The following is a 27,443-nucleotide window of genomic DNA, read 5'->3' on the forward strand; positions in this document are numbered from 1 at the left end:
GTAAGATACAGCTGAAGACGGAAGCTTGTGTTACCTCCGAAACGTCGTGATTTGATTATATCTTACTTGATACAGCTGAAGACGGAAGCTTGTGTTGCCTCCGAAACGTCGTGATTTTTATTTTACTTTTATTAATTTTAATTAATTTGTTTTACCTACGTGACTTTACCGAAAAAACCTAAGAATATATAGTTTACACATCCCATCAGCCTCAAAGCCTTCTGGGAGTGCATTGTTTTACAGCACAATCGGTTTAACACACATACAACTCTGGACCAGTTTTGACGTGCGGTGTCTCACCAGCAGTCAGGCTCGCTTAAACCAATGCAGGTGCACTGCTAGATAATTATAGGCAAGGACCCACTCTGTTAGATATGGGCGCTAATTCGCTGGCAAAACTAAAGAGCATATTTCACTGTATAATAATACTTCAGTAGATCATCGATTATCCGGCGGCTTCGGGGGGAAGTGGGCGCCGGATTTTCAAAAACGCCGGTATATATATATATTTTTACACATTCTTGCATACAATTATGTTTTAACGTGTTGTGTATATGTTTTTTATTTAGTTCTTTAAAAAATACTCGATGAAATTGGCATGAATAAACAAATACACAAAAATAAATACCCTACTGTAAACAGCTACCGTATTTACTGGACTGTACTTACCACTCCAATCTCGAAGACTCTGCACGGGGTGATCTGAATCCAACTCCATCAGCTGTGATGGAGGTTCGCCAGATCCTCCTGGGAACCTGTCGGATAACGTTGGCTAGCCGAATAATTTCGCGCTGGATAATTGATGATCAACTGCAATGCATAATATCCATAACAGAGTTTTTTGGGTTAGATAGCATAAATATGTCATTAAACCCGCCACCACCCAACACAGCAAATTAGTGAGGTTTGTCACGTAAACACAGCATGCCAATTCGTTACTAATTCAGCACACCGGTCTGTTGGAGAGTAAACCCACAACATTTACAATTCGAGTACCATGACGTTTCACCAGTAATTACAACTAGCATCGTCAGGCGACAGCGAGATTTGTGGAGAAATCCTCCTGCTTCGGTCTTAAATAGAGGGATAAATGTGATGTCGTCACTTGTGGGCAAATCAGGTGCGAAGGTCAGAGGAGGAGGGTGGAGGATGAATACATGCATATAAATTACAATGGATTACCGGTTGGGTTATTCATACGGTAATCAACATACATTATGCATGCACATTATGCACGCACATCATGCATGTGCATCCTGCCGTAATACGGTTGCAATGATCGGTGTTGACACCGCGTTGCAGATGCCTACACCAACCAGGAGGTGACCTACACGTGGAACAAGGGGGAAGACCTCTCTGTGGTGGTGGCCGAGGATGGCTCGCGCACCAATCAGTACGAGCTGCTCAGGCAAACGGTGAAAAGCATCACCGTCAAATCCAGCACAGGTGACAACAACTGCACGAGCCTTTCTATCATCATCCAGAATATCCGTTCTAAGATTATCGTTACAATAAGAACATTTAATTTGTATGTGTTGCTGTATGCAAATATATATGTGGTGGGAAGCGGTAGTGTAGCGGGTTAGCGCGCTGCGTCTACGAACCCGACGACTCGAGTTTGATTCCTACTTACGGCCAACACCAGTGACCATTATCTGCACCGGTCCTGGGCCTCCCCCAGGTCGACTCAGCCTAAAATTTGTACCTGGTGCAGTGTGTGAACATCGCCACTGGGGAGACAAAGGTGGCCGGGAGTGATGTTGGCCACCCACCTCCTCGTGTGCTGTGCCGGCCCTCATATGTGCTCGCTAACAGAACTTCTCCCAACAGTCTGTTAAGGCTATACAGGGGATCTTTTTTATCTTTATTTATGTATGTACAGTATACAGGGGAATATTGCAATAAAAGTGGGTGTAATTTAGGTAGAGTACTTGGCGGCCTGACTTGTAAAAATCCCGTGACATCTCACTAGAACATAACGCATAGCAAGCATTTACGATTGTGGATTGGGCATTCCTGCACAGCTTTTATCTGGTAAGCTGTATTCTACCATAGGTATGTGGAATGTCCACTACGGGGTCAGAACCCGCAATGGAAAATACGGATTTCACAGTTATCGTTAAATTATGAGAATACGTTGAATAAAAGTTGGAGAAATTTGCAGTGTGCCTCAAAAGTAAGTGCAGGAAAAATGTAAGAAGCAGAATAATGTTAACTGAACATTGGCACAGGGTACAATTGTGTCCTCTCACAACAGCACGATATTTATTCATAATAGGGGTGCCGGGTGCAATAAATACATTGAACATCGTAGTCAAACTGAAAGTTGGAACATGCTATTAGATTCGTGGATATATATGTTGCACACTCGAAATGAGGGACGTAGGCAGGTGCTCCAAATCGAGGGCAAGCACATTTATTGTGGTTAATAGCAATCTTGTGAAGAACAGCACCATCACTCTGTAAAATGCAACAGCACGTGTTACATCAGCATTTCTTCCGAGTCGCCATTAACCATGTGACTGGTATATCCGCGTGGTCATTCAATAACAGTTTTCTCTTAAACCCAATTCTACTACAGATAAACCATCTTTGTCGTCTTTGACAATCACATTTGCACATCACTATTCGAATATTCCTTTAATCCCAAGCTGTATGTCTATCTATACCATCCACTTATATCGGTATCTTACACCCATTATATATACTGTATGTGTACAGTATACATACTGTCTGTCACCATTGTACAGCTTACTACTTTACATGTGTTCTATTCTCAATAGCATTGCAAGTAGTAATACTCTGGGTACATGGGCATTGTTATAGACTAAACAGTATTAGAGTTAGAGAATTACAATGACAGTAAGTAATTACAGTGCGTCATCCCTTTACAATACACCATGCTAAAACGCCTCTAATTGCATATATCACAAACGAACAATTCAAAGCCAAGCTTAAAGTCTAGAACAAGTCTAGTGTTGCACACTCGAAATGAAGGACGTGGGCAGGTGCTCCAAATCGAGGGCAAGCACATTTATTTATTGTGGTTAATATTAATCTTGGGAAGAACAGCACCGTCACTCTGTAAAATGCAACAACACGTGTGTTACAACCAGCCTTGCTCCCGAGCCGCCATTAACCATGTGACTGGTATATCCGCGTGGTCATTCAATAACCCTTTCTCTTAAACCCAATTCTACTACTGATAAACCATCTTTGTCTTTGACAATCACATTTGCACATGACTATTCGACTATTACTTTAATCCTAAGCTGTATGTCTATCTATACTATCCACTTATATCGGTATCTTACACCCATTATATGTACTGTACGTGTACAGTATACGTACTGTATATCACCATTGTACAGCTTACTACTTTACATGTGTTGTATTCTCAATAGCATTGCAAGTAGTCATATTCTGGGTACATGGGTATGGTTATAGACTAAAACAGTATTAGAGTTAGAGAATTACAATGACAGTAACTAATTACAGTGCGTCATCCCTTTACAATGCACAGTGCTAAAACACCTCTAATTGCATATATCACAAACGAACAATTCAAAGCCAGGCTTAAAGTCTAGAACAAGTCTAGAATAAGTCTAGAACATTTATATAACGATCAAAAACAACCTTTGGGTCCTTTACCTGTAAAATGCAACAACACGTGTGTTACAACCAGCCTTGCTCCCGAGCCGCCATTAACCATGTGACTGGTATATCCGCGCGGTCATTCAATAACCCTGCCAGCCACCTACAGGCCCGACTCAGTCATCACATGCTGCTGTACACACATGCATTGATGCACTGCACTGCACTGCACATAAGGACTTTCACAGAACCACACTTTACTCCCTTGCTGCACAAGGACATACTTAAAAGAGTGATCCATTCCTAATGTGCCACATACAGTGAGGGAAAGAAGTATTTGATCCCCTGCTGATTTAGTACGTTTGCCCACTGACAAAGAAATGATCAGTCTATAATTTTGATGGTAGGTTTATTTGTACAGTGAGAGACATAATAACAACAGCAAAATCCAGAAAAACACATGTCAAAAATGTTATAAATTAATTTGCATTTTAATGAGGGAAATAAGTATTTGACCCCCTCTCAATCAGAAAGATTTCTGGCTCCCAGGTGTCTTTTATACAGGTAATGAGCTGAGATTAGGAGCACACTCTTAAAGGGAGTGCTCCTAATCTCAGCTTGTTACCTGTATAAAAGACACCTGTTCACAGAAGCAATCAATCAAGATTCCAAACTCTCCACCTTGGCAAAGACCAAAGAGCTCTCCAAGGATGTCAGGGGCAAGATTGTAGACCTACACAAGGCTGGAATGGGCTACAAGACCATCGCCAAGCAGCTTGGTGAGAAGGTGACAACAGTTGGTGCGATTATTCGCAAATGGAAGAAACACATAAGAACTGTCAATCTCCCTCGGCCAGGGGCTCCATGCAAGATCTCACCTCGTGGAGTTGCAATGATCATGAGAACGGTGAGGAATCAGCACAGAACTACACGGGAGGATCTCGTCAATGATATCAAGGCAGCTGGGACCATAGTCACCAAGAAAACAGTTGGTAACACACTACGCCGTGAAGGACTGAAATCCTGCAGCGCCCGCAAGGTCCCCCTGCTCAAGAAAGCACATATACATGCCCGTCTGAAGTTTGCCAATGAACATCTGAATGATTTAGAGGACAACTGGGTGAAAGTGTTGTGGTCAGATGAGACCAAAATGGAGCTCTTTGGCATCAACTCAACTCGCCGTGTTTGGAGGAGGAGGAATGCTGCCTATGACCCCAAGAACTCCATCTCCACCGTCAAACATGGAGGTGGAAACATTATGCTTTGGGGGTATTTTACTGCTAAGAGGACAAGACAACTTCACTGCATCAAAGGGACAATGGACGGGGCCATGTACCGTCAAATCTTGGGTGAGAAACTCCTTCCATCAGCCAGGGCATTGAAAATGGGTCGTGGATGGGTATTCCAGCATGACAATGACCCAAAACACACGGCCAAGGCAACAAAGAAGTGGCTCAAGAAGAAGCACATTAAGGTCCTGGAGTGGCCTAGCCAGTCTCCAGACCTTAATCACATAGAAAATCTGTGGAGGGAGCTGAAGGTTCGAGTTGCCAAACGTCAGCCTCGAAACCTTAATGACTTGGAGAAGATCTGCAAAGAGGAGTGTGACAAAATCCCTCCTGAGATGTGTGCAAACCTGGTGGCCAACTACAAGAAACGTCTGACCTCTGTGATTGCCAACAAGGGGTTTGCCACCAAGTACTAAGTGATGTTTTGCAGAGGGGTCAAATACATATTTCCCTCATTAAAATGCAAATCAATTTATAACATTTTTGGCATGCGTTTTTCTCGATTTTGTTGTTGTTATTCTGTCTCTCACTGTTCAAATAAACCTACCATTAAAATTATAGACTGATCATTTCTTTGTCAGTGGGCAAACGTACAAAATCAGCAGGGGATCAAATATTGTTTTCCCTTATTGTATATATATACAAAACAGAAGCTCACCGAGCAAATTTTAAGCAGAGAATAATACATTGGAATAGACTAATACATTGGAGACTTTTTATCCAAACTATGATTATACAGTGAGTTACTTAATGTTAATAGCTCCGCTTATTGGAGAGCATATTGAGTACATGGATTATATTGATGTAATTTATATTTAGTTATTTCACGTAGGTTTATTGTATGATAGTTGGGTAGTTGCAGTTCTTTAGCTTCAATATACTAAATTCCTTTGTTGATATGTAAACTCTGACTTTAACATAGCCACTTCCATGACCAGTTACATGCTAATTCCTCACATTAACATCATGTTAATCTCTCACATTATCATAGCTACTTCTATGCTAAATTCCTCTGTTGATATGCAAACTCATTTGTCAAGGCGCTTTGTTCCTCCCACTCAGCTTAAATATGCTGCCAAGCTTAGCAGTGTTCATTGGAGCACTGTCTTTCCGACAGCTCTGTTTCTTCACAAGAGGACAGCTGCTTGTGTTGTGGCCGAAACGTCGTGAGAATTTAATTTAATTATGTTTAATTTTTATCATTTTATTATTTCCCTTCTACGTGACTTTACCGAAAGAACCAAAAATATGATTATACAGATTGGCAAAGGCGGGCGAAGGAAGTAGAAAATTTGAAACGTGAAGTGAGTTACACGCGACCGATCTGCGCGTTGCATCACGCTCGGAGGAGCAGCGCTCGTCTGTCAAACCGAGAGTGCCACAGAGCGGGCTCGGCATGCCGGCTGAGTCCGCGACAAACGCAAGGTCCGCGACAGGCGGCGGCGCAAGCGCACGGCACCTGAGAGCGACGCCGTTAAACCCCTTCGCGGGGTGGACATTTTACGGTGTGGAACAAATCGCCTAATATTCAAATCGTTGAGAAGTGAAAAAGGTGGCGCAGAGTGAAAAAAATCATGCGTGGCGATGGCATTGGGGAGGGCCTTCCGGGGATGGTTAAATAAAAAGTTACTGCCGTGTGAAACTTGTGCAGACGAATGTAAACGCTTTAGAAACTGCACTTCCTCTCTGGTCCCGACTTGCTAACCGCAGACAAGTAGCCTCAGACATCATTAAATCTGGAGCAGTTGCGGCCCTCTTTCCCCGTAACGATCCCTATATAAAACACCACATATCTAGAAGTGCCCGGCCTCATGAAGCGATGTAGATGCAACATACATAGTTAATAGCTTTGTTTAAATAATTTGCACACCCACTTAGACAAACTGTAATTCGGCATGCACAAGTCATTTTCATGGTGCCAAAAAGGCGATATTTGGTTTAACTATAGCTTAGCAATGTATGCCTCTCTATAGGAAAGTGTGTCAGAAAATGTGGGAGTGTGTATGCATATGCATTTTGAACCTCTTTCGCATTGTATGTAGCCAAGCGTGCTAATCGGAGGTGCGGGAGAGAGGCGCCTAGTGCACTGCACTCTAAATCCCATGATCTCGGTCCCTTCACCGGCATCTGCATGCATCCTGAACTTGAAGAGAGTTGACAAACACAACGGTGTGTTCTCAGTGCAACGGGGAGGCATAACCTCCACCATGGCTCGCGTGCATGTCACCTCAGTGCGTGATTACATCTATTTGTTTACAGCCTACACACATTAAAATTAACAAAAATGTTAGATTTGAATGTGTTGTTGCCTCTAGGCAGTGCTAATGGGGGTCCCCATAGTGTATAGGTGAACCCAGTCTACATATGGGCTCCCAGAGGGATATGGATGGCGACTGATGAGTTATGGGAGCGGTGCTAAACCACGCTATTAAACCTGGCAACCTGGGTTCGATTTCCACTCACGCTCAACACCAGCGGATGTCATCTAAAACGGTCCTAGGCCTCCCCAAGGTTGACTCAGCCTCAAATGAGTACCTGGTGTGGAGTATAAACACCGGAATTAGGGATACAAAGCCGTGCCAGCCTTCATTAGGTGCTCGGTAACAGCACTTCCCCAACAGTCTGTTCAAGCTATAGGGGGGATATTTGCCTTGAATGAAGATGAGACCACACTACGGTTGTCTTTTTCACTGCTCTATGATCGGATGGCCAAATTTTCTACTCTTTAAACAACAATATGATCACAAAGGCAGCTCTTAAACTATAAATTAAACTATTTTTTTTTTTACGAGGTAAGGACCACTGAGCTAAATAGCTATAAATCAGAAGTAACCTGGCCACAAATGATAGCTAAACGAAGTGGCTAATCACGTGGAAATTTATAACAGCCAAATACTCTGGGCGCATGTTTGTAAATATGGAGGGAAAACCCGTCGAACCCGAAAAAAAATCCATGCAACCACGGAAAGAGAGACACGCAAACTCCAAATATCCAGTCGTCAGGGTTGGAATCAAACCCGCGTCCTCATGTATACCAGGATAATTAGTTAACATCTCGCCATTGCGGCACCCAGATCTGGAGCTGGTTTTCCGAATAAGGCTGAGAGCATTGTATATGCAATGTGGTGATCATCTGACATGCCTGCAGGGCATCATGAGAGTTGTGCTTCCTGCCATATTGTGGGCTCACCTTTGTGTGTCGTTAATCGATTTCACTTATCCAGCTAGACCACGTCAATGTAAAATATTCTTCGTGCTCTACACAAACATCAGCCATACAAAGAATAATTAAACTCAGTGGTGGCAACTCTCAATGTTCTAGATCTGAGACTTGGGCATTCGCCACCTTTCCCATATCACCATCTCTATTTTTAGTTTAAAGGATATATTATTTTTCACAATTTTAGTGTTACTTGTGAAAAAAAAAACTATCGGAAAAACAATATTTATATGTATGCTGCAACTATGATGGACCCTTATAAATTTTTCTGTCCCATTTATGTCAGGGCTTCTGTGCTCCGGTGGACCTGCTCCATGCTTGTATTATTCGTTGGCAAAGCCTGATTTGGTCTCCGTGGGCAATTATACATAAAACATCCCTCGAGGTTGTTTTTTTTTATTTCACGTAAATGTTATTATTTTGGCGTGTCACTGCGAAAAAAGCCTCAGAATAAAACATCTACAGGCATGAATAGACTTGTGCGCTCACACCCTGTAATTTCCATGGGCTCGTTAATCTCAACATTTGCCAACTTTCACGGAAGAAAGGGCCATGTTTTTTAATGAAAAACATATTCAACTGTGCCAGTGGTTAAGCGTTGGTAAATTTTGCCATTATCAATTCATGCGGATTTGAATTATTATCTTGAGCAAACAAACGTGTTATTTGATAGTATTTTCGGCCATAGATATTCTGAGACACCAAACTCTGTGTACACGCCTGTCCCCGTCGTGACAAGTACAGCAAGGCGTGCCTGTTCGTTATAATAAGACAAACACACACCATTCGGATGAGCTGTCTTTGGTTATGTGATGAAGCAATAGTAATTTACAGCCCTTTGTCAACCCACTCCTTTGTCAGTCGACCCTGATAGGTGACATACCATGCCTGATGACGTCACTGGAGGGCACAGGGCACTTCGACGTTACTTTTGCACTGAAAGGAAGTCGACTGATTACGGTAGCATAGCTTCAGCCTTGTGTTGGAAAGCCTAGAATACTCAGCCTAGCTGTGCATCTACAATATAACACGCACTTCGTTGTTTGGTTTGGGCTTTAGTGAAATAATAACGTGGGCGCCCAGCTTCAAAGGCAGGAACTCAGAAGGGTTGTTCAATGTGTGAGCCCATGCCTCACGGAGTCACTTGACCACTGCACGTCACATGGCAGCTTCGTGACATGTCAAGGAATGTGACACCACAACTGCTTTCAGGAGTTACTCAATTGGATTTGTTTCCCCAACCCTAGACAATAAGACAGTACATCATGCTCTGCGACTGGTGGTTCAGCACATGTAAAACATTTTACATATTTATGCATACTTACTAAACAATAAACAAAATATTAGTTTTATTTTACCAGGTTAGGCCCACTGAATTATATAGCGTTTTTATTCAGAAGGGACATGGCCACATATGATAGCTCAACAAACTGGCTGGTGGAGGGAAAACCCGTGGAGGGAAAAAGCGGAGGACCCGGAGAAGACAGCGAAACTCCAAATATACAGGTGTCAAGGTCGGGTCGGAACCCGCCACCCCCTGTATACCAGGCGAGGTAGTTAACATCTCACCACTGCGGCACTTCATCATAATAATACGCAAAGAGCTGCATTTGGGCACAATTAAGTACACAAACCCGTCTATAAAATTTGCTTGCATGCAGGCATCTGTTGACTGGACTAAGACCATGAACTTGTTACACTTGAGAGTCCAGTTTAAATATGGGTCGCTGGGTTAATATCCAGGGCCTTTTAGCAGGGTCGTTTTTACACAGCTACAAACTCCCTGAGCCACCCGGCCAAATTTACTCTTCCCATGCCACTGAAAAGCACAGGTACCCAGCGTAACACATCACGCAAAGAACATCTGCCGTGACAATGGGTTGTTGCAGTCATTGAATGTGTCAATGTATCCAAACGGAAAAACCATTAATTTTGCAATATTCTACCACTTTCTGGGAGTTGCGATCATGAGCAATTATGTTCTCCATTTAAGATGCCATAAAACTTTTCTTTTTTACTTTCTCAATCGAATCTCCATTTAATATGAAATGTTTGCTTCATAAAGGCTGGATTTTAAGGTATGTTCCAACCATGAAACACAATGATCTATACTTTGCAATGAAATAAAAGTAAAATTTCATCCAAAGGGAACAATCTCAGTTTTAATGTCATTAAAGCGAACTGTCCTGCAGAGGTATTTGAATAGTGTGGCTCAATTATATATGTACAGTCATAAACAAGTTCTCGTTCAATGGCAAAAGTGATATTTTTTTTCATTTTGGCCTCCAATTTATTAGGTAAAGATACTCGCAAATGTCCTACATTTAATATTAAACTAAATACACATTGAATGTTTTAAAACATGTTATCGTCAGAAGGCGTTTATCGGAAAATGAAACGTTAATCATGTTATTTTCAGCAACTTAAATTTCCCGTTGAATTGTTATGACATTTATATTCTCTCACACAGCACAAGTGCAATCACCACTTTACATTGCCTTACTGTGGTGGTTACTTTCAAGGTCACAATATTGGGCGCAGTTATCAGATCTATATGATGCCTTGGGATTAATTTGCAATATATATGTTCTGCTTGAGACTTAGTTATATATTTACATTACAAACTACGAGTACCCGACAGAAGCACGCGTATGAAGGAAATAACAACAATGTTATTTTACAAAAAAATACTGAGCAAGGAATTAACTGTGTCTCTGTGCATGTTTTCGTCATTGGCACATTTTCATAGAAAATGCACTCCAAAGAGAACTGTGTTTAATTAGACATCTCCCTTGAGCGATTTTAAAAGGGAAATGTGATAAGATCTCGTAATTACATTGCTCTGACAAAATATGTAGGTGTTAGAACAAATTTTGTAGCATCCAAATTCAAATAAATTTGCTCAACAAAAATCTGCTCCTCTTTTTGCAGATATGGTAGGGTTATCAGGGGTGGCATTTATCCTGCAGTGTTCAACTCTGATAGTTTAACTTCTTTTCAACGTGATCACCTCGACATTCGGTCAAGTGTCACCTATTTTATGCCCTCGATTGTAATGCGGGGATATGCACCGCTTTGAACTAGCGTTATGAGCGTCACACCATGGTGGCGAAATGTTTACTACCTTGCCTGGTATCCAAGGGGACATGGATTCGATTCCAACCCTGATGCCTGTATATTTGGAGTTTGAATGTTCTCCCAATGGTCGTGTGGATTTTTCTCTGCGTCCTCCGGGTTTTCCCCCTCTACATTTAGCTGCTATAAATGTCCACATGATACGCCGCTTCGTTGAGCTTTCATTTGTGGCCAGCTCAGTTCTGAAAAAAACAGATATTTAGCTCAGTTGGCCATATCTGGAGACATTAGCAATGAACACAAATACTATTGAATGTCTTGCACTATTATTATGTACATGAGTGACAGCGTGTTTAATGCATCAAAGCAGTAACTGTAAGGCCCTTATTACTGTTTAAGCTCTTTCTGGTGTCCTGGACCTGATTCTGTTTTCCTGATTTTTCTTGAAGTTGCTTTTGACTCCGGTTCAAGCAAAACGTCGTTTATCGAAATTGCGAGATTCGGATGTGAGAATTGTTCTTCAGCGGATGCAAACTCCAAATATACAGCAGGCATCAGGGTCAGGATCGAACCCACGAACCTCCAGCATACCAGGCGAGGCAGTTAACATCTGACCAACGCGGCGAGATGCTCATAACACCAGCTCAAAGGCAATTGTTCTTTGACGTACCGGTAGTGAGCTCAAACAAAAATGAGAACTGGCGCATTGTGAAACGAGTGCACGCGTGACAATTTTATTTGCTTGGCTATGTCAGGTGGTGCAGAGGGGACTTGGCCGAACCCAAACATAACTTGTGAATCCTAATATTGGTTGTGAAAAACTACACGTCGAGTAGAATGCAGTTGTCTCAATTAAACTGGCAGTGGAAAGTTCCCCTGTCAGTGAGGACTGTCCATGGCACGAGACCCAACTGGACTGAGCTGCCATGACATGTTAAACACCGTGAGTAATATATTGGTGCGCAAAAAGATATTCAGGAAAAGGCCAGGAATGCATATATATATAACGGTGAACCTTAAAGGGTAACACCCTACTTCGAGACCTTTCTGAGCCCCCGGTTGGCAGTCTTCACAGAAAAAGAATCACACAACATTCATGCTGTGGTGCAATCAGTGCTGAACATTGCCGCCTCCCTGACAATAGGTGCATTGACACACTGTTTTTGGAATGGCTTCACGTTTAATTACATTTGCAATTAAATAAAGAACACATTTATACATGAATATTTTAAATACCAACATTAGGGAATGTTTTTTTCCACTCTATGCACAGAACAAACAAAGTGGAATTTGTTTTTATCTCCAATGGTATGAATTATATTATTCCGCTTTGTTTTGTATTCAATGCGGCCAGGGTGCTGTGAGCTGCTTATCTCTGCCACTGGTGACAATGAAGAGAGAGAGTCGCCGGTTTGCACCGACCTTCATGTTTCTCTACGCTTGTGACGAAGAAATGCGTGTGACATATAATGAAAACAAACAACCACGATGCTTAACTGTGATAAAATGGGAACATTTTGTGCAAGGAATAACACAATCGTTGAAGAGTACGGTGTGTGCCTGTAGCGATATGGTGGTTGGGAGTGTTGCTTTGAAAAGCAATCGGTGTGATAGTACAAACCGATCAAAATAATGGAATCTGATTACAAGACATCTATGACCCAATCACCCTCAGAGAACTGTAGCGTCAAGACCCACACCCTATGACAACTGACGCAAAACTTTGCCACACACCTGAAGACATACCAATTAACTTATTTTGTTTAATATTTTCTTCCGATTCTATTCCGATATCGTTACTTTTTTGCCAAATAATTTTATAAACCCTAGGGAATGTTTGACAAAAAAACCCTCTCAATAGATATATATATAGTTGTTAATATGTAAGGACTTGTCGACGCATGTGCGGCAATTTCGCAGCCATCGATCGAGGGTCGAATCCGAACAGTGTGTGATCGGCATCACGCTCGCCTTCAGGGAAGTGGTGTACTGTACACGCAACTGCACACAATTCTGAGTCACTTATAAATGCTATGCCGTTACTTATTGCTAATTATGGTCTCAGACTATTGTCCTACCATCTCATAGAGTCCCTGGCATGTAATAATATGCTACACAGTGGCAGTGGGGGTCTCAAAATTCCTATTTATTACTAATACACCCCAAGTTAGGGATTTCGATCGGTTCATTGGGGGGGCACGTGCCACCCCCCCCCCCCCCCCCACTGGCTCTGCTAGTGAGTACAGGGGGATTTTGAGGAGAGCAAAACAATGACAGCTGTCTCTTTGTATTCTGTTGCAGAGCCGCAGCGGCTTCTGTGCTCGGCGTTTCTGCTTGCCTCAGATTGACCTGCGTGAGGTTAATTTGAGCTGATGCCTGGAAGGCCTTGCAGTGTGATTTCGTGTGAATTGGGTGCTGCTGCCTTTCTTCCATTAAACCCGAGCGGATTAATACCCCCCCCCCCCACCTTTTTTGCAATCGATTTAGATAAATTTTACGAATAAACCAAAAAAATTACAGTCATTATTATTAGGAACGAACTCCTGTAAAGAACGTGATTTAATAAGAACAAGATTAAACACCCACATTGGCTAGCAGGTTGCGATTACCGGTAGCAGCCTTTAGTCATGAGTCCAGTGACCTGTTTCCTTGTCATCACAGGGAATGACTGCTGTTTGTTACACATCATTCTGGGATTATATTGGCAGTTGTTGACCTCTCGGTGCTAAAAAGGATTAAACAAATCCTTTCAAATCCTTTCACTTCCACCCTTGCCAAAGTATCGCTAAACCTTTTGATAGTTTGACATGCATTTCTGCAACTCAGTTTTTGGTCAAATGCTTTGCATTTACCATTGCATACCTTAGTGTGAGGCTATCATCCCCAGTGATTCTGGTCTGCACAGACAATCCCTTACCAATGAGACTGGCGGAGTTTGAACCTGATCCAATGCGGTATTCTTAATATGAAAAAGTTACTTCTGTGATGGATTAATCTGAACGAGTTTTGGAAATCAGGTTAAACTTAATTTCTTTTTGGCATTTCGATCCAGACCAGTCATGAGTGGAAACTAAATATAAAACAGGCGTTTGTGGTATATAACTCACATGGCACATACAGATGTGGTACGTGTATAGTATTCCCTCGTGATTTGCGAGGGATACGCTCCGGAGATTCTCGTGAATAGCCAATATTGCGGATAATATTGGCCAATGAACATCTATCTTGTTCATAAATTACCTTAAATAAATACATAAGCTATTGAGTACATTAAAATATATCTTATCACTTTATCACATCACATTCTCTGTCAGCACTATCTCTCATCACTTCATTTTATAAATGTATCACATTCTCTCTCTTTACTTTCTTGCATAACTTTCTTGCATCACATTCTTTCTCTTCACTATCTCTTGATGCAGTCATTATGCAATTCGCGGATAGCCAACATCGTGGATAGCGAGTTCGTGAATAACGAGGGAGTACTGTATACAAAACGTAGACCACAGCTCTCCATTGCAAAACATCCTTCTTTGCTCTTACCGATTCTAAAGGTATTCGATAACAAAATTATAAACACTTCCACTGCGTGTTCCAGAAGGCGACAACCAAGGCCTGGCGCTTAATTGGTCCACCTATCTTCGATTTACCACCTCGTGTTATTTATCCTTGCTGCCAAGGCCTTATTTATTATCATTATTTAGCCTTGCTGCCGCTAGTCCTTTTTATATATAATCAGAACAGATAATTGCCTCGAAATGAAAAAAATAATTGCCTCGTGTCAGTTGTCACGGTGATATTTCGGCAAATGTATGGCAAGGAAGACGCTTTTCTCATCTCGGAAAGGAGATGACGATTGGTGGTCCAGTGATGTGTCTTCGTGAGTTTAAAAATTCCCAAGGGCGGGAGACTGAAGTCAAAAGGACGATGACTGGACCGAGCTGTTATCTGGTCATTATGTGCGCCACCTGCTGGCTGCCACTCGTTCTATTGCTCAGAATGTTACATTCTATCATCCAATCGGAGTAACATATGGTATTCCCTCGTTGTTCGTGAATTTGCTATTCGCGATGTTGGCTATCCGCGAATCGCATCTGGAACTCTACACGACTACTGCATAGAGAGAGAGAAAGAAAGTGATGAGAGAGAATGTGATGTGAGAATGCGATAAGATAAAGGTGATGAGATAAAAGGATGTGTTATGATAATGACCATATATTGAATAGCGTTTTTATTTCAGGCAATGAATTAACAAGATAGGTTATCGTAGGCCAATATCAGTATCCGTGACATTTGTTCTGCAAAGCATTTCCGGAACGTATCCCTCGTCGTGAATAACGAGGGAATACTGTACCGACGAAGTACATAATCTCATGGCTGCCTCATGATCATCATACTGAAGTCTTTTATACCAATCAGGACATCTTATACAATGTAACTAAGGTTGTTGTTGGAATATTCGATCATTATGCCTGCATTCTCTGCATGCTGCTTGCATATCGTGCAATGGTGATGGAGACGCATCTGGAGATTGTCCAAGGTGGCTGTGAGCTTCTGAAGTTAATCCTGTGAATGTTAATGGTGGCCCCGTGCCTCCATTTCATATTTGGCTCCTATAAAGATCTCCCGTATAGCCTTTAACAGACTGTTGGGGCAAGTGTTTTTAGCGAGCACATATGAAGGCCGGAACGGCATACGAGGGGGTGGGTGGCCAACACCACTCCCGGCCGCCTTTGTCTCCCTAGTAGCAATGTTTTACACACCGCAGCAGGTACTCATTTGAGGCTCAGTCGACCTAGGGGAGGTCCAGGACCGGTTCAAATAATCGTTACTGGAGTTGGCCGTGAGTGGGAATCGAACCCGGCTCCTATACACACGCACCTTTCATTCGAGTCTAACATCTGAGGAAGTGTAAATATTTGAAAATGTTATTTGTACACAAGTTATATCCCACACCTGCTATCCCCACAGAGGAAAGCAATATTTTACGTTCTGAAACTCGCCACTGACAGCAGAGTCACATCTGAGACTGTCATAGACCAGGACATGGCATGGTTGCCCTCTGCAAACGCCTATCTTACCAGAGCTGCAGGACAATACTGCCACCTCTTTTGCTGTTGCAGAAGAGAACAGTTTGCTGTTCGCCTTATCTGCTGAAATAAATTGCGCAAATGGAAAAAAGCCTCACCTCTGGCATGAGCATGATGGTACTGATTGTGGTGGTATGTTTTTCAGTGTATTTGGTGGACAGGCATAGCAAAAGAGTTTTCGACTTTTGGTTGTGGTAATGTCCTTCCAAAATTTAGTTACAAAAAGAGCCATTATTATAATCTTAGAAGAATGCATACAATGTTCTGACGTACCATTTTCATTCAAAAAAGCCCCGGGGAAAAGAAACAAAAAATTGTGGTAAAGAAAACCCAGACCATGCTCAGTCAATACTGTGCAGTATCCCGTAATTAAGTTTAATACAATTCCTTGACCAAATCTCACTTACCAATCAATTCCCGACACAGAAGCACATTTCCCGGTCTGTGACAATTGCTTTTGCTACGATTTGGGTTTGGTTATGTTTTGCTCTCGATATATATTTGCCTCATCGTTGTACATGCTTATTCGTTACATTGTCATTTTGATGACCCACATCACTCTTGAAAATGGGTCTCATTCTGGTCTCTTCTTGACTTCTCACCTAGCTGAACAAACCAAATACATTTGAAACGTGAAACCAATATCAAGTCTCCACTGACGCCACTGGGCTTGAGGGTTGGAGTTCCGTGCCAGCACGGTCCGAGGCTGCCGCTCCCTGGCCCACCTTCCCCCCCCAACCACCTCCCCCCTCTTACCCCTGCTGAGCTGCCCCCCTAAAGTTCACCAAGCCAGTGTTCTTCACTCATTTTTAGAGGGGGGCCACTTTCGCCGATAAGATATCAGTGTGAGGACCGCCACACATTTGAAACCATCGAGGTTTGACAGCAGCAGCACGATGGGGGGTGTTTTCACATTCGTTCGTGTATTGTCAGGAGGCCGCACATCAGGGGCCGCACTAAAGGCCACCAGGGGCCGCCAGTGGACCGCAGGCCTTGAAATTGTCGTGACGCTGATACGCGTTTTTTTATTAAGAGCCTTTATTAGGATAACTCTATTTCTAGGCCCGGGCTTCATTCTTGAGACTTGAACTTCGTCTTCTCTCCAACCGTTCTCTCTACTTGTGCCGTCCGCTTTTATATCCTACGAGCCCCCTTTCTGGAAGCTTTGCTGACCCAATTTCCTTCAGCCAATCCTCGTCCTACTCCTCCAACGATCGTCAAACCGTCGACCCTAGTCAACCTTCGTTTCCTGTCTTTTAATTTTGATTCTCTCCTCCAAACCCTTTTAATCTCGTATTATTATTCAAATATAAATTTAATGTGAAATACCTGATGATTGTTTAATGATAGTACATATATAATTATTAAAGAAGATTGTAATCATTTAATAAACAGTAATTCTGGAGTAGGTGCAGATTATTAACACTTGCACTCAATCCCAACTACAGGGGTTGAGCAGTGAGGTGGTATGTCGTGTTGGGTCGATTGGTGTGCATGTGGTCATAATTACAGGTATGATACGTTCATTTCTTTTGAGTTCTATTTTGCCGTTTTTGCGCGTGAAAGTTAAAGATGGCGTCATTAACACCGTGACACTTATTTAATTATATATACACGAGTGCTCGTCCATCAAGTTTGATAAAGTCAAGTTAATGCAATGGATTTTGCAATAACGGGAAGGTGGTTTGAATGCGAGTGATAAAAAAAGAATAGGAGCTAATTTTGTAATAGTTGATTCAATTTAGTGATATTTAGTTATATTGTTCGGAAAATAAACCCGCACAAAATGACTGCCCTGCAGTGAGCATAATTATCTATGTGTTTTGGTAGATTGTTCTGATTCAGATGTAATAAATAATAGTTGCTATATAGATTCATGATGATTACAATTAATTGATAAATTTACATTTTAGCAATACAATTGGATTATACATATTGATTTTATTACTATACAAGCAAATATAATTTAATTTGTGAAGTTATCACATTAGATGTAACGAGGATGGAGTATTTAGAAGGCACTCTAGATGTTTATTTCGGATGTTTTTTGTGAAATGTAAAATATTTCAGATGTTTGATGTTAAATGTGTATTATGTATGATAAACAGGTGTTATGATTATTCAGATTCAGATGGACGTTTTACAGGGAATGATAAGTTGTGTTGTATAACGTGGTGTGGATTGGTGTGTATCCAGTCGTAATTACAGATGCAGGAATGCTCCTCAGAAGAACACTTTGAAAGAGTTTCGATTCAACCTACAACAAATTGCATTCTGAGGTCCAAGGAGCATTGCCGAAGGACCACGCACTCGTTATCCGAGGGGTCTCAGAGAGGATGTCTTCAGCGAGATTTTCTACATTCTGGTCAATATCAGGGGCCAAGTACAGCTAAAGGGCATGCTGGACTTGGGATCGATGGCATGCACCATCAGTGAAAAGGCAGAGCCATTGTTGGTGGAAGCAGGACTGAATCTGGTGAAACACCCATCAGATCGAATGGTCTGAGTGGGTTGTGGTGGAATCCGGATGCAACCAAAGTGCGTGTATGACCTGCAACTAAGCATGGATGGCGTAGACAAGGTCGTGCTGACTTTGTTGGTTCCGGGCTAAACCAACGACATCATAGTGGACTCGAATATCATAAAGCAGCTACTGGAGGCTATGAGAAGTAAGGAGGATTGTAACAAAATCTCCGAAGGGACACCACCAACAATCAGTTTAACACGTAGGCTTTTGCAACCAGTATCATCTATAAGAGGGTGGGTTAGATCACGTAAATATATAAAGGTGTCGTTAAAACCTGCCATTACCCGACACAGCCAACTAGTAAGGGTTGTGGCTTGGTTCTCCAACACACCGGTGTGCTGTACTAGTGACGTATTGGCATATTCTGTTTAGTTGACAACCCTTACTAGTTGGCCGTGTCAAATTTTAACACCACATTTATATATGTATGCGGTCTCACCCAAAAAACGCTCTATTATGGACCAGCATCGATGTCCGAGAATGAGCGTTTGGTTGACCGTTTTGATAACCTTACCTGGTTGGAGAGGTGGAGTGGCACCTGAAAAAGTACGGACAGTGAAATTGGTCCAGACTGTGATGCTTTTGCCAAGACATCAACATCTGATCTGGGGAAGGCTACCGCTGGGCACACCCAACTCACTGAGAAGTACGGTTCTCAGTAGACAACAGCAAGGTGCCTACCAAAATGCTTTTTGACTGTTGGGACCCCATAGAGGTGATGAATCCCACAGACAAAGTTTTAACATTACGACGAAACAGTACATTGGCAGATGTGTCACCATGTCTCACGGTGGAGGATTTGAACCTGCTTTAGGCACCCAGGAAAAGGGTGTTTTGAACCCTTCCAGTTGTGACAGGAGTCATGGATCTGGACAGGTGGGCCTGAAGCATAGGCTGGCCTCCCTTGATCTATGAGGGATTGATATTGATGGATGCGAGGTCAGTAGAGGTGCAAAATATGAGCTGGTAGATCCGCTGGCGGAATATGAAGACATCTTCGAGGGATGTGTTGGACTGCGGAGAAACTAAGGAGTTTATGTATCGTATCCGGCTGTCAGATGATCGTCCTTTCCGTCTCCCATACAGGAGGGTCCCACCTGCTCACTACTGAGAGTTGAGGGATAATACAGAACCCAGCATGCGAGTATACTTCCCCTCTGGTCATGGTCTGGAAAAAGGATGGCGGACTCTGAATCAGCACAGACTTTCGCTGGCTGCTGCAGTGTCACACAACCCGGCTTAACTGCCGCATCGCACAGCTGAGGGGCAGTGCGGGTAAACGAGGCCTGCTGCTCAGACTCATGAGGCTGGAGGACGCTGGCTGCATTGTTCATGCAGTGCGCTTAACAGCCACCCTGGGTCCGGTTCCTGCCAGCAACGTCCTCACAAGGCACCTCTTCCGGCACTCAGTGAGTGAAAGCTTGGCATGCCCCAGCGTTGCCAGCAAGTGGGAGCTCGACGTGCTCCATCCACTGTTGAACACCATCAGCCAGTGGGAACGTGAAGCAGACTGTCCTCTCCTCAACACGAGAGAGTTGGTTTGCCTGCTGCCCAGCACCACCAGTGAATGGGAGCTCTGTGAGGTTAATCCACCCTGCTATTTCATCAGTGAGCTGGAGCACAGCCCGTGGTCAGCCAATCCACTGGACCTCGTGTTCTTCTGGCTGCGCCATTGTATGCCCCACCTGCGTGGTTGTGTCCGCCCGTGTACGCGCTCAACAAGTGTTTACACGGGCGTGTACGCATCTGCCACGTACGGGGAAGTGCTTGCTGATGGCACGGAGCTTGGACAACGCTACCTCAACTTGCTGCTCCAGGCAGCAGAGCCGCTGATTGGACACCACCTGAATCCTGCCCCCCTCATCACCATCATCGGTACAGCATGGGCTGATATAATAGAGCTTCAACATGCACCATCTCTTCATCACCTGCATCTGGAACCCGCGCTTCTGAGGACGCTCTCTGGCCTTGGGCTTCGTCGAGGTCAACGTCAGAGACTGCATCGGCACCGTGGTTGCAGAGGTGGTAGAAGCCGCCGTTCACAGGTCAACCTTCAACCAGCCATCTCCTCTAATCTCTCGATGCCTCGCCTCTACGGATCTTCCCATCCACGTCAACCTACTCAACTCAGACTCCATTACCAACAAATCAGCCCCGATTCACGATACCATCTCGGACCACCACATCGACCATTTGCTCATTACCGACTCCCTTGCCAGCCATCTCTCTGGAAGTCGCGCCCCCAGGATACAAGGTTTTCATAAACCTCACGCAACTAACCATCGGGTGGTGGCTTAGCAGTCATTTACAATGCACACTTGAAAATTAGCTATATCTACCGATGGCTCCCGCCACCTTCGAGGTCCAGTCCATATCCCTCACTACTAACAACGATTTTTTTTCCATCATTTCCATGTATCGCCCTCCAGATGGCAGCATCACTACCTTCTTAAACGAGCTTTCGGAATTCCTTTACCTCATTCCTAACCCATCTTACAGGCTCGTTCTTAGAAGAGACTTTGATTGCCCCGGCAATACCCCAGCCTCCATTGATAGTCCTCTTGAGTCAACCTGGCCTGCCATTAGCTGGTCATCACGAACTTAGGCCCCACCAGAGCTTCCTCAACAAATGTTGAGAGCATGCTCGACCTGGTTCTGGAACCTGACCAGCATCGACGCATCATTGCACTGGGAGTTTTTCAAACTGGTTACTCCGACCACCACCTTATACTTTTTTCTCTTTTCAAATTCCCAAGCCAATCACCATCAAATTCACCCGCCACTCCCGTTATTTCAAGGGTATCGAGTTTTCTGCTTTACACCACGTCCTCGCAAATTCGCCTTCAATGTTATCACCATCATTGAATCCAACCGTCTGCACTCTCCAACTAGAAGCTGACATAAGGGCAGCGCTGGACAAACTGGGTCCATTAAAATCACGAACCGCTAGGAAGTCTTCCCACGACACTTACTGGCTCTCAAGAGACGCCATCATTGCTAAGCGAACCAAGAGGCACCTTGAAAGTATCGGTCTACCTAGTGATCGACTTGCCTAGAGTTGCCTGCAGGAAAACTAACAAACTTATCCTTGTCTCACATTCATCCTACATTGAAGAACACATCAAAACAGCAACCGGAAAACCGCGCATTCTATGGAAAACCCTCAAGGATCTTCTACATCCTGGTAGCACATGGTCCCTCACCTTAGTGATCTGAAACTTGCCACCTATTTTAATACTTACTTCACCAACAAGCCGATCACCATCACAAACTCCTACACGTCTACCCACACATCGCACCATTGTACCCCACTCCAGTTTTCTGAAGTTGTAAGCATTGACCCAGACACCTTCGAACTATGCTCAAGCCAGTGTCTACAAAATACGTTTTCTCTTTAATTGAATCACTTAAATTAAAGTAATCTCCACTCAACGTGCTCCCAGGTTCCTTGTTCCAGCAATGTGCTCCGGATCTCGCCATCATGATCAGGAACATCGCAAATGCCTCATTCCCTATGGGGTGTTTTCCATCCAACCTCAAATCTGGCCTGGTTTCCCCCTTGTTAAAGAAACCAAGTCTCGACCCATATGACCCATCTAGTTATTGTCCCATCACTAATCTCTCGAACCTCTCTAAACTCTTTGAACGACTAGCCCTCGCCAAGCTAAAACCACATATCACCTCCTCCCCAAACTACTACTGCTTCCAGTCAGCTTACTGTCAAAACTACTCCACAGAAACAGATTATGGAGTCCGGCTCCATTGTTGCACTTGTAAGTCTGGACATTTCGTCAGCCTTTGACACCATCAACCACTCGCTCCTTACTTCCCTCCTGAAATCCGACTTCGGTATATGTGGCTCAGCACTCAAGTGGATAATTTCGTACCTTTCTGACCGTAAATCTTCAGTTGGGCACGTCCACATCGCCTGAAACAAAAGCATTATGCAGGGTTTCACAGGGCTCCGTCCTAGGTCCCCTGCTCTTCACAGCCTACACTTTCCCGATCGGCCGGCTAATCGCAAGTTTCGGTGTTAAGCACCACTCATATGCAGATGACACTATTCTAGTCACTGCCATCGATTCTAGCAATGCATCTGGATTCGAGAGGCTCTCGGAATGTACCAGAGGCCTTGCAAGTGGTTCACTGCACACAACCTAGCCCTTAATGCGAAAAAGTCGGTGGCCATCATGTTAGGTACCAAGCAACGTCTCAACTCATCAGCACTCCCAACACACATACACATCTTTGGTCACAGCATCAGGTTCACCGATCACTTCAGCTACCTCAGTGTCATCCTAGATTCAACTTTATCCTTCGACCGTCAAACCAATCATATCATCAGTTAATGTAACTTTCACCTGAAGGCTCTCATACACCTACGTCCTTGTCACATTGCCTAATCAGGAGGGCTGATGGTTGGGGTGCATCGCGTTGTGCTGGTGTTCGACCACTCAGAGCCTAAGGGCCTGTGCAACAGCCCGGCTTCGTTTATGCACATGATGATGGGTGTCTTTGGTGACCTCAACTTTACGAGCCTGTTGTGTTATCTAGATGTCCTACTGTTGTTCGCTCCCATGGAGACAGTGGCACGCCAGAGGTTAGGCACAGTGATCAAAGATTGAGAGACAACAACTTGAAGCTGGCACCAAATAATGGCATTTTCTGCAGAAGAGCATGAACTTCATCGTTCACATAATCGACTGACAGGGGCTGGCAGTGGACCCAGTAATGGTGGAAGTAATCGCCAAGATGTGTAGGAGTGATCTGATGGACCTAGATGGGTGTACACATTCTGTGCAGAGAATAAAGCCATTTTTAGGGATGGTATTTTACTTCCAGCATTTTATCCCACACTGTTTGGCAAGGGCAAAGCATTGTTTCAGTTGACTGTGGGTGAAAAGAGAAATAACGCAAAGGGGCAAAAGGGCCATTCCGAAAGTTGAATGCTGCAGACTGGACAAGGCCCTTGAAGAAATGATAAGTGGCCGAGTGGAATTCGCAGTGTTGGCTCACCCAGACTTCGACAAACCATTAGTTCTATCAGTTGATGCGTACTTTGACGGGCTAGGTGCAGTACTGTCACAAGTTCAGGAGGGGTGCGGCGAGGCACGCCAATAGACTCTCAGTGGTGCCCAGAAGCAATATCCTGCCCATAGGCTGGAGATCTTGGCACTTAAATGGAGTGTTTGTGACAAGTTCAGTTTAAATAGCTAAAGGGTCACAAGTTCACTGTGGATGGACAGCAACCCACTGACTTATGTTCTCATGAAGCCTAATCTGGATGCTTATGAGCAGAGATGGATTGCTAAGCTCACGCCTTATGATCTTGACCTCAAGCATATTGCAGGTCGGGAAAATGTCGTGGCAGATGCGCTCAGCAGAGACCCGTTTGTGGGAAAATTGAATAGGCAGTTGCTTTGTGAGCCCTACCACAATCTGGCTATGGAGGCAGCGTGGGTTGGTGATGTGAATGTGCAGGAAGCATTCCGGTGGATAAGTCAACATCAACCAGGTAACGAGGGTTGCTACAGTTAAGCCCCGTAACTGAAGGAGAGTATGCATCAGCATGTTTGTGACACAGCCTCAGTCAAAGCAATGTTTGAGTCCCAGTTGGGTTGGAAAGAGGCAGCCAAGTCAAGAGCACTGACTTTAGTGCAAAATAGGCAATCAATGGTACCACCTGGACAGTATATGCTGTAAACATTGTGTTTAGGGGAACTGAGGAGCAGTCAGCAGCAGGAGGGTGTTGCCATATCTGAATTGGAAGCAGTTGCCATTTAGGCGGGAGAGAGACGGCGAGAGTCCTGGCGTTTGTCAACTCCTAAAACAATTGGAGACACTCGAATTGCGAGATGGGATAGTGTACATAGTCGTGAAGGATCAACAATCCGGACGAAGGAAGATACAGTTTGTATTGCCAGTATCTCCACGAGTGAAAGCACTAGCTGAGATACATGACTTGGCGGCTCACTAGGGACGAGAGATAACTTTGTGTCTGGCAAGGCAGCAGTTCATTTGGCCAGGAATGGAGGCAGACATCGGGGAGTAAGTCAATTGTTGTAGGTGGTACCTTGTGGAAAATACCCCTGAACCAGCAGCACGGGCGCCACTGGAAAGCATGAAGATGACGGCTCCAATGGAATTAGTCTGCATGGATTTCTGGTGTGTGGAAGACCGGCGACACCACTCAATTGTCGTCTTGGTGGTGACAGACCATTTAACGAAAATGGCCCATGCCTTCCCCTGAATTAACCAGATGGCGAAACAGATGGCTCGGAAATTGTGGGATCATGTGTTTTGTATTTACGGATTCCCGGAAAGGATCCATTCAGACCAAGGCACATATTTTGAGAGTTAACTCATCGCAGAGCTGATGGCACTTTCATAGCTGAAAAAGTCACAACAGCATACCATTCAACCTGCGGGTCATTGCCTTCGACAGGGAGGCCACAATCGGCCAACCCACTTCGTCACTAGTTGTTTGTGGTATCTTAAGGATACCAGCATCTGCATGCCTGGAGGTACAGTCATGGACTCACTGACCAGTGCCTACACAAACAAACCCTGGTTGCATACTATGGCCTGGCCCACCGGTTGCAGGAAAAAATGTGAACTTCTAATGGCATTTATATGAAACACTGGTCAGTGAGTATCCAGAGAGGCAATTTATTTAAGAAATCGGTTCCCAGCAGGCATGAAACAGCTAACGGCTGGAAACAAATATGGGCCCTGACAAGGCAGGCTCCCCAATTTGCACTTGCACATCGATTTGCCCCACTATCTCCATGGTACCACCATTTGCCGCCACATACGTACTGGTGACCAGCGTTAAACAATGGCCACTGGACGGTAGCAAATCAGTTGTAAATAATAGTTGCCGATGCCACCCCGTATCAATTAAAATGCGGACCTCCACTCCTCCCACTGAACCTATCATAACCGAGGTCCCTGTGGCTGCCGCTACGACCTTCCGAGCCATCTTCTTCCACTGGTTGCCCAACTCGGGCCACCTGTGGAGAAGCGAGTCCCAACCCTCTTTAGGGGATGTCCCGACCTCGTTATTCCCGATGCTTGTAGAATTAGATGGTACATACGGGATGGCGATGGAGGCGGTGAGAGGCAGTGAGTTCCTATATGCATGAGTTGAGCTATCCAGCTGGGTGTCTGGGGTTTCAGGAGTCGCCTGATGTTGTTGAGCCATGGCTCCCAATGAGGAGGTGGACCCTGTCAGCGCTGATGGCAGTTGGTCGCTTCTGCACCCGCACTTAATGTGTCTGGGCTGGCCGCAGCGATGGCAGGTAATGGGCGGGCCCCACCGTGGAGTCGCCACCTACCCTCTTGGTCCCCATCCTCGAGCCCGTTGTTGAGTCGACCCTCTGGGCCATGTCCGCCCATAATGGGGCGTCACTGCTACTGCTTCCACTACCTCCGACTGCTGTCGTGATGGGCGCAGCCCTGCTGATGTCAGGCAGGCGTTGCAGGCGCCACTCCCCAGGACCTCTTCTATACGTGCCACTACTTGGATCCGCCGGATCATTAATTCTTGTGCACGCAGATACCGTTCTACCCACAAGGAGATCTGTGCTTCCTCCTCAACTATGGGCAGTACAATGCCAATCTCATGAACCAGGGCAAGCATTCTCTCGATCACGAGTGAGTCCAGTGCCGCTTCATCCAGCTGAGGGTAAGCCACCTGCCTGAGCACCATCAGAGCGCTGCGGTTGGCGAGCGGCGAATCTGCTTCCTCTTGCTTGTGCTAATGGAACTTCCTCTTCGCGTTGGACGGTGGGTCCAACACTTTAGCCATCTCGCGGCATGTTGCTTGTAGCCTGGCCCTTCGTTCTGCTGGTATGACCTTGAAGATGGCGAGGGCTTCATCGCTTAAGGCCTTTGTTAGTCCCTAACAATGGCCTGAAACCGTCTGATGAAAGCTCCCCAGTCGCCTACTGCTGCCACAAACTCCTTCACCAGCCCCAGCCGGCGAGGTTTTTCAACCACTTTCTCATGTGCCATGGGAACCGCCTTCTGTGATGGTGCCCCGACCATTGCTGTCGTCGCCGTGGCTGCACCGAGCATTTCTGGTTCTTCGGTTCCCACTGCTGTCGGCTTGTTCCGACTGCTGGTTTCGCATTTCCTGGCCTCCCCTCCTTCTCGGCGAGCTGCAGCACGAGCCGGGCGACCGTGTCTGTGAGGAGGTCTATCAATCCTTCCAGCTGCTCCCATCCTTCGGCTATCAGTGGTGCTTGGGTGAATGGGCATTCCGGTTGCTGCGATTGCCCCTTTTTATCACCACCAGCACCGCCACAGCCTCTCTCACATCCCCAAGGTTGATCTCTGGGTCCTCTTCACCCGGGGGCATTCTAGATGAAGACCTCCTCGTCGTTGGACGTCACCGGTGGGTTTTTCATTGGCTTGTGCTCAACATCTTTCAGAGACTCCACTCTTCTGACACCAGTTATAGTGATGCCGACATGTGTTTTTGGTTTAAGATGTTTTATTCGGACACAACTCTATTTCTAGTCCCGGGCTTTGTTTTTGAGGCTTGAACTTCGTCTTCTCTCCAACTGTCCACTTTCCTTGTGCTGTCCCCTTTTATATCCTCCGAGCCCCCTTTCTAGAAGATTTACTGACCCCATTTCCTTCAG

General features: G+C 44.6%; 1 protein-coding gene across 2 annotated transcripts in view; it reads left to right on the top strand.

Annotated features, from left to right (window-relative positions):
• Nucleotides 1-27,443, top strand: part of LOC144937542 (gamma-aminobutyric acid receptor subunit alpha-1-like) — a 119,998-nt gene that overhangs the window by 49,052 nt on the left and 43,503 nt on the right. For both annotated transcript variants that reach the window (XM_078864803.1, XM_078864801.1), the window contains exon 8: nucleotides 1,303-1,446. In XM_078864803.1, the coding sequence (XP_078720929.1) occupies nucleotides 1,303-1,446 (144 nt within the window). The remainder of the gene's footprint in view (nucleotides 1-1,302; nucleotides 1,447-27,443) is intronic.

The sequence above is a fragment of the Lampetra fluviatilis genome, chromosome 19 (genome assembly GCF_964198595.1).
Source record: "Lampetra fluviatilis chromosome 19, kcLamFluv1.1, whole genome shotgun sequence".
Classification (NCBI taxonomy): Eukaryota; Metazoa; Chordata; class Hyperoartia; order Petromyzontiformes; family Petromyzontidae; genus Lampetra; species Lampetra fluviatilis.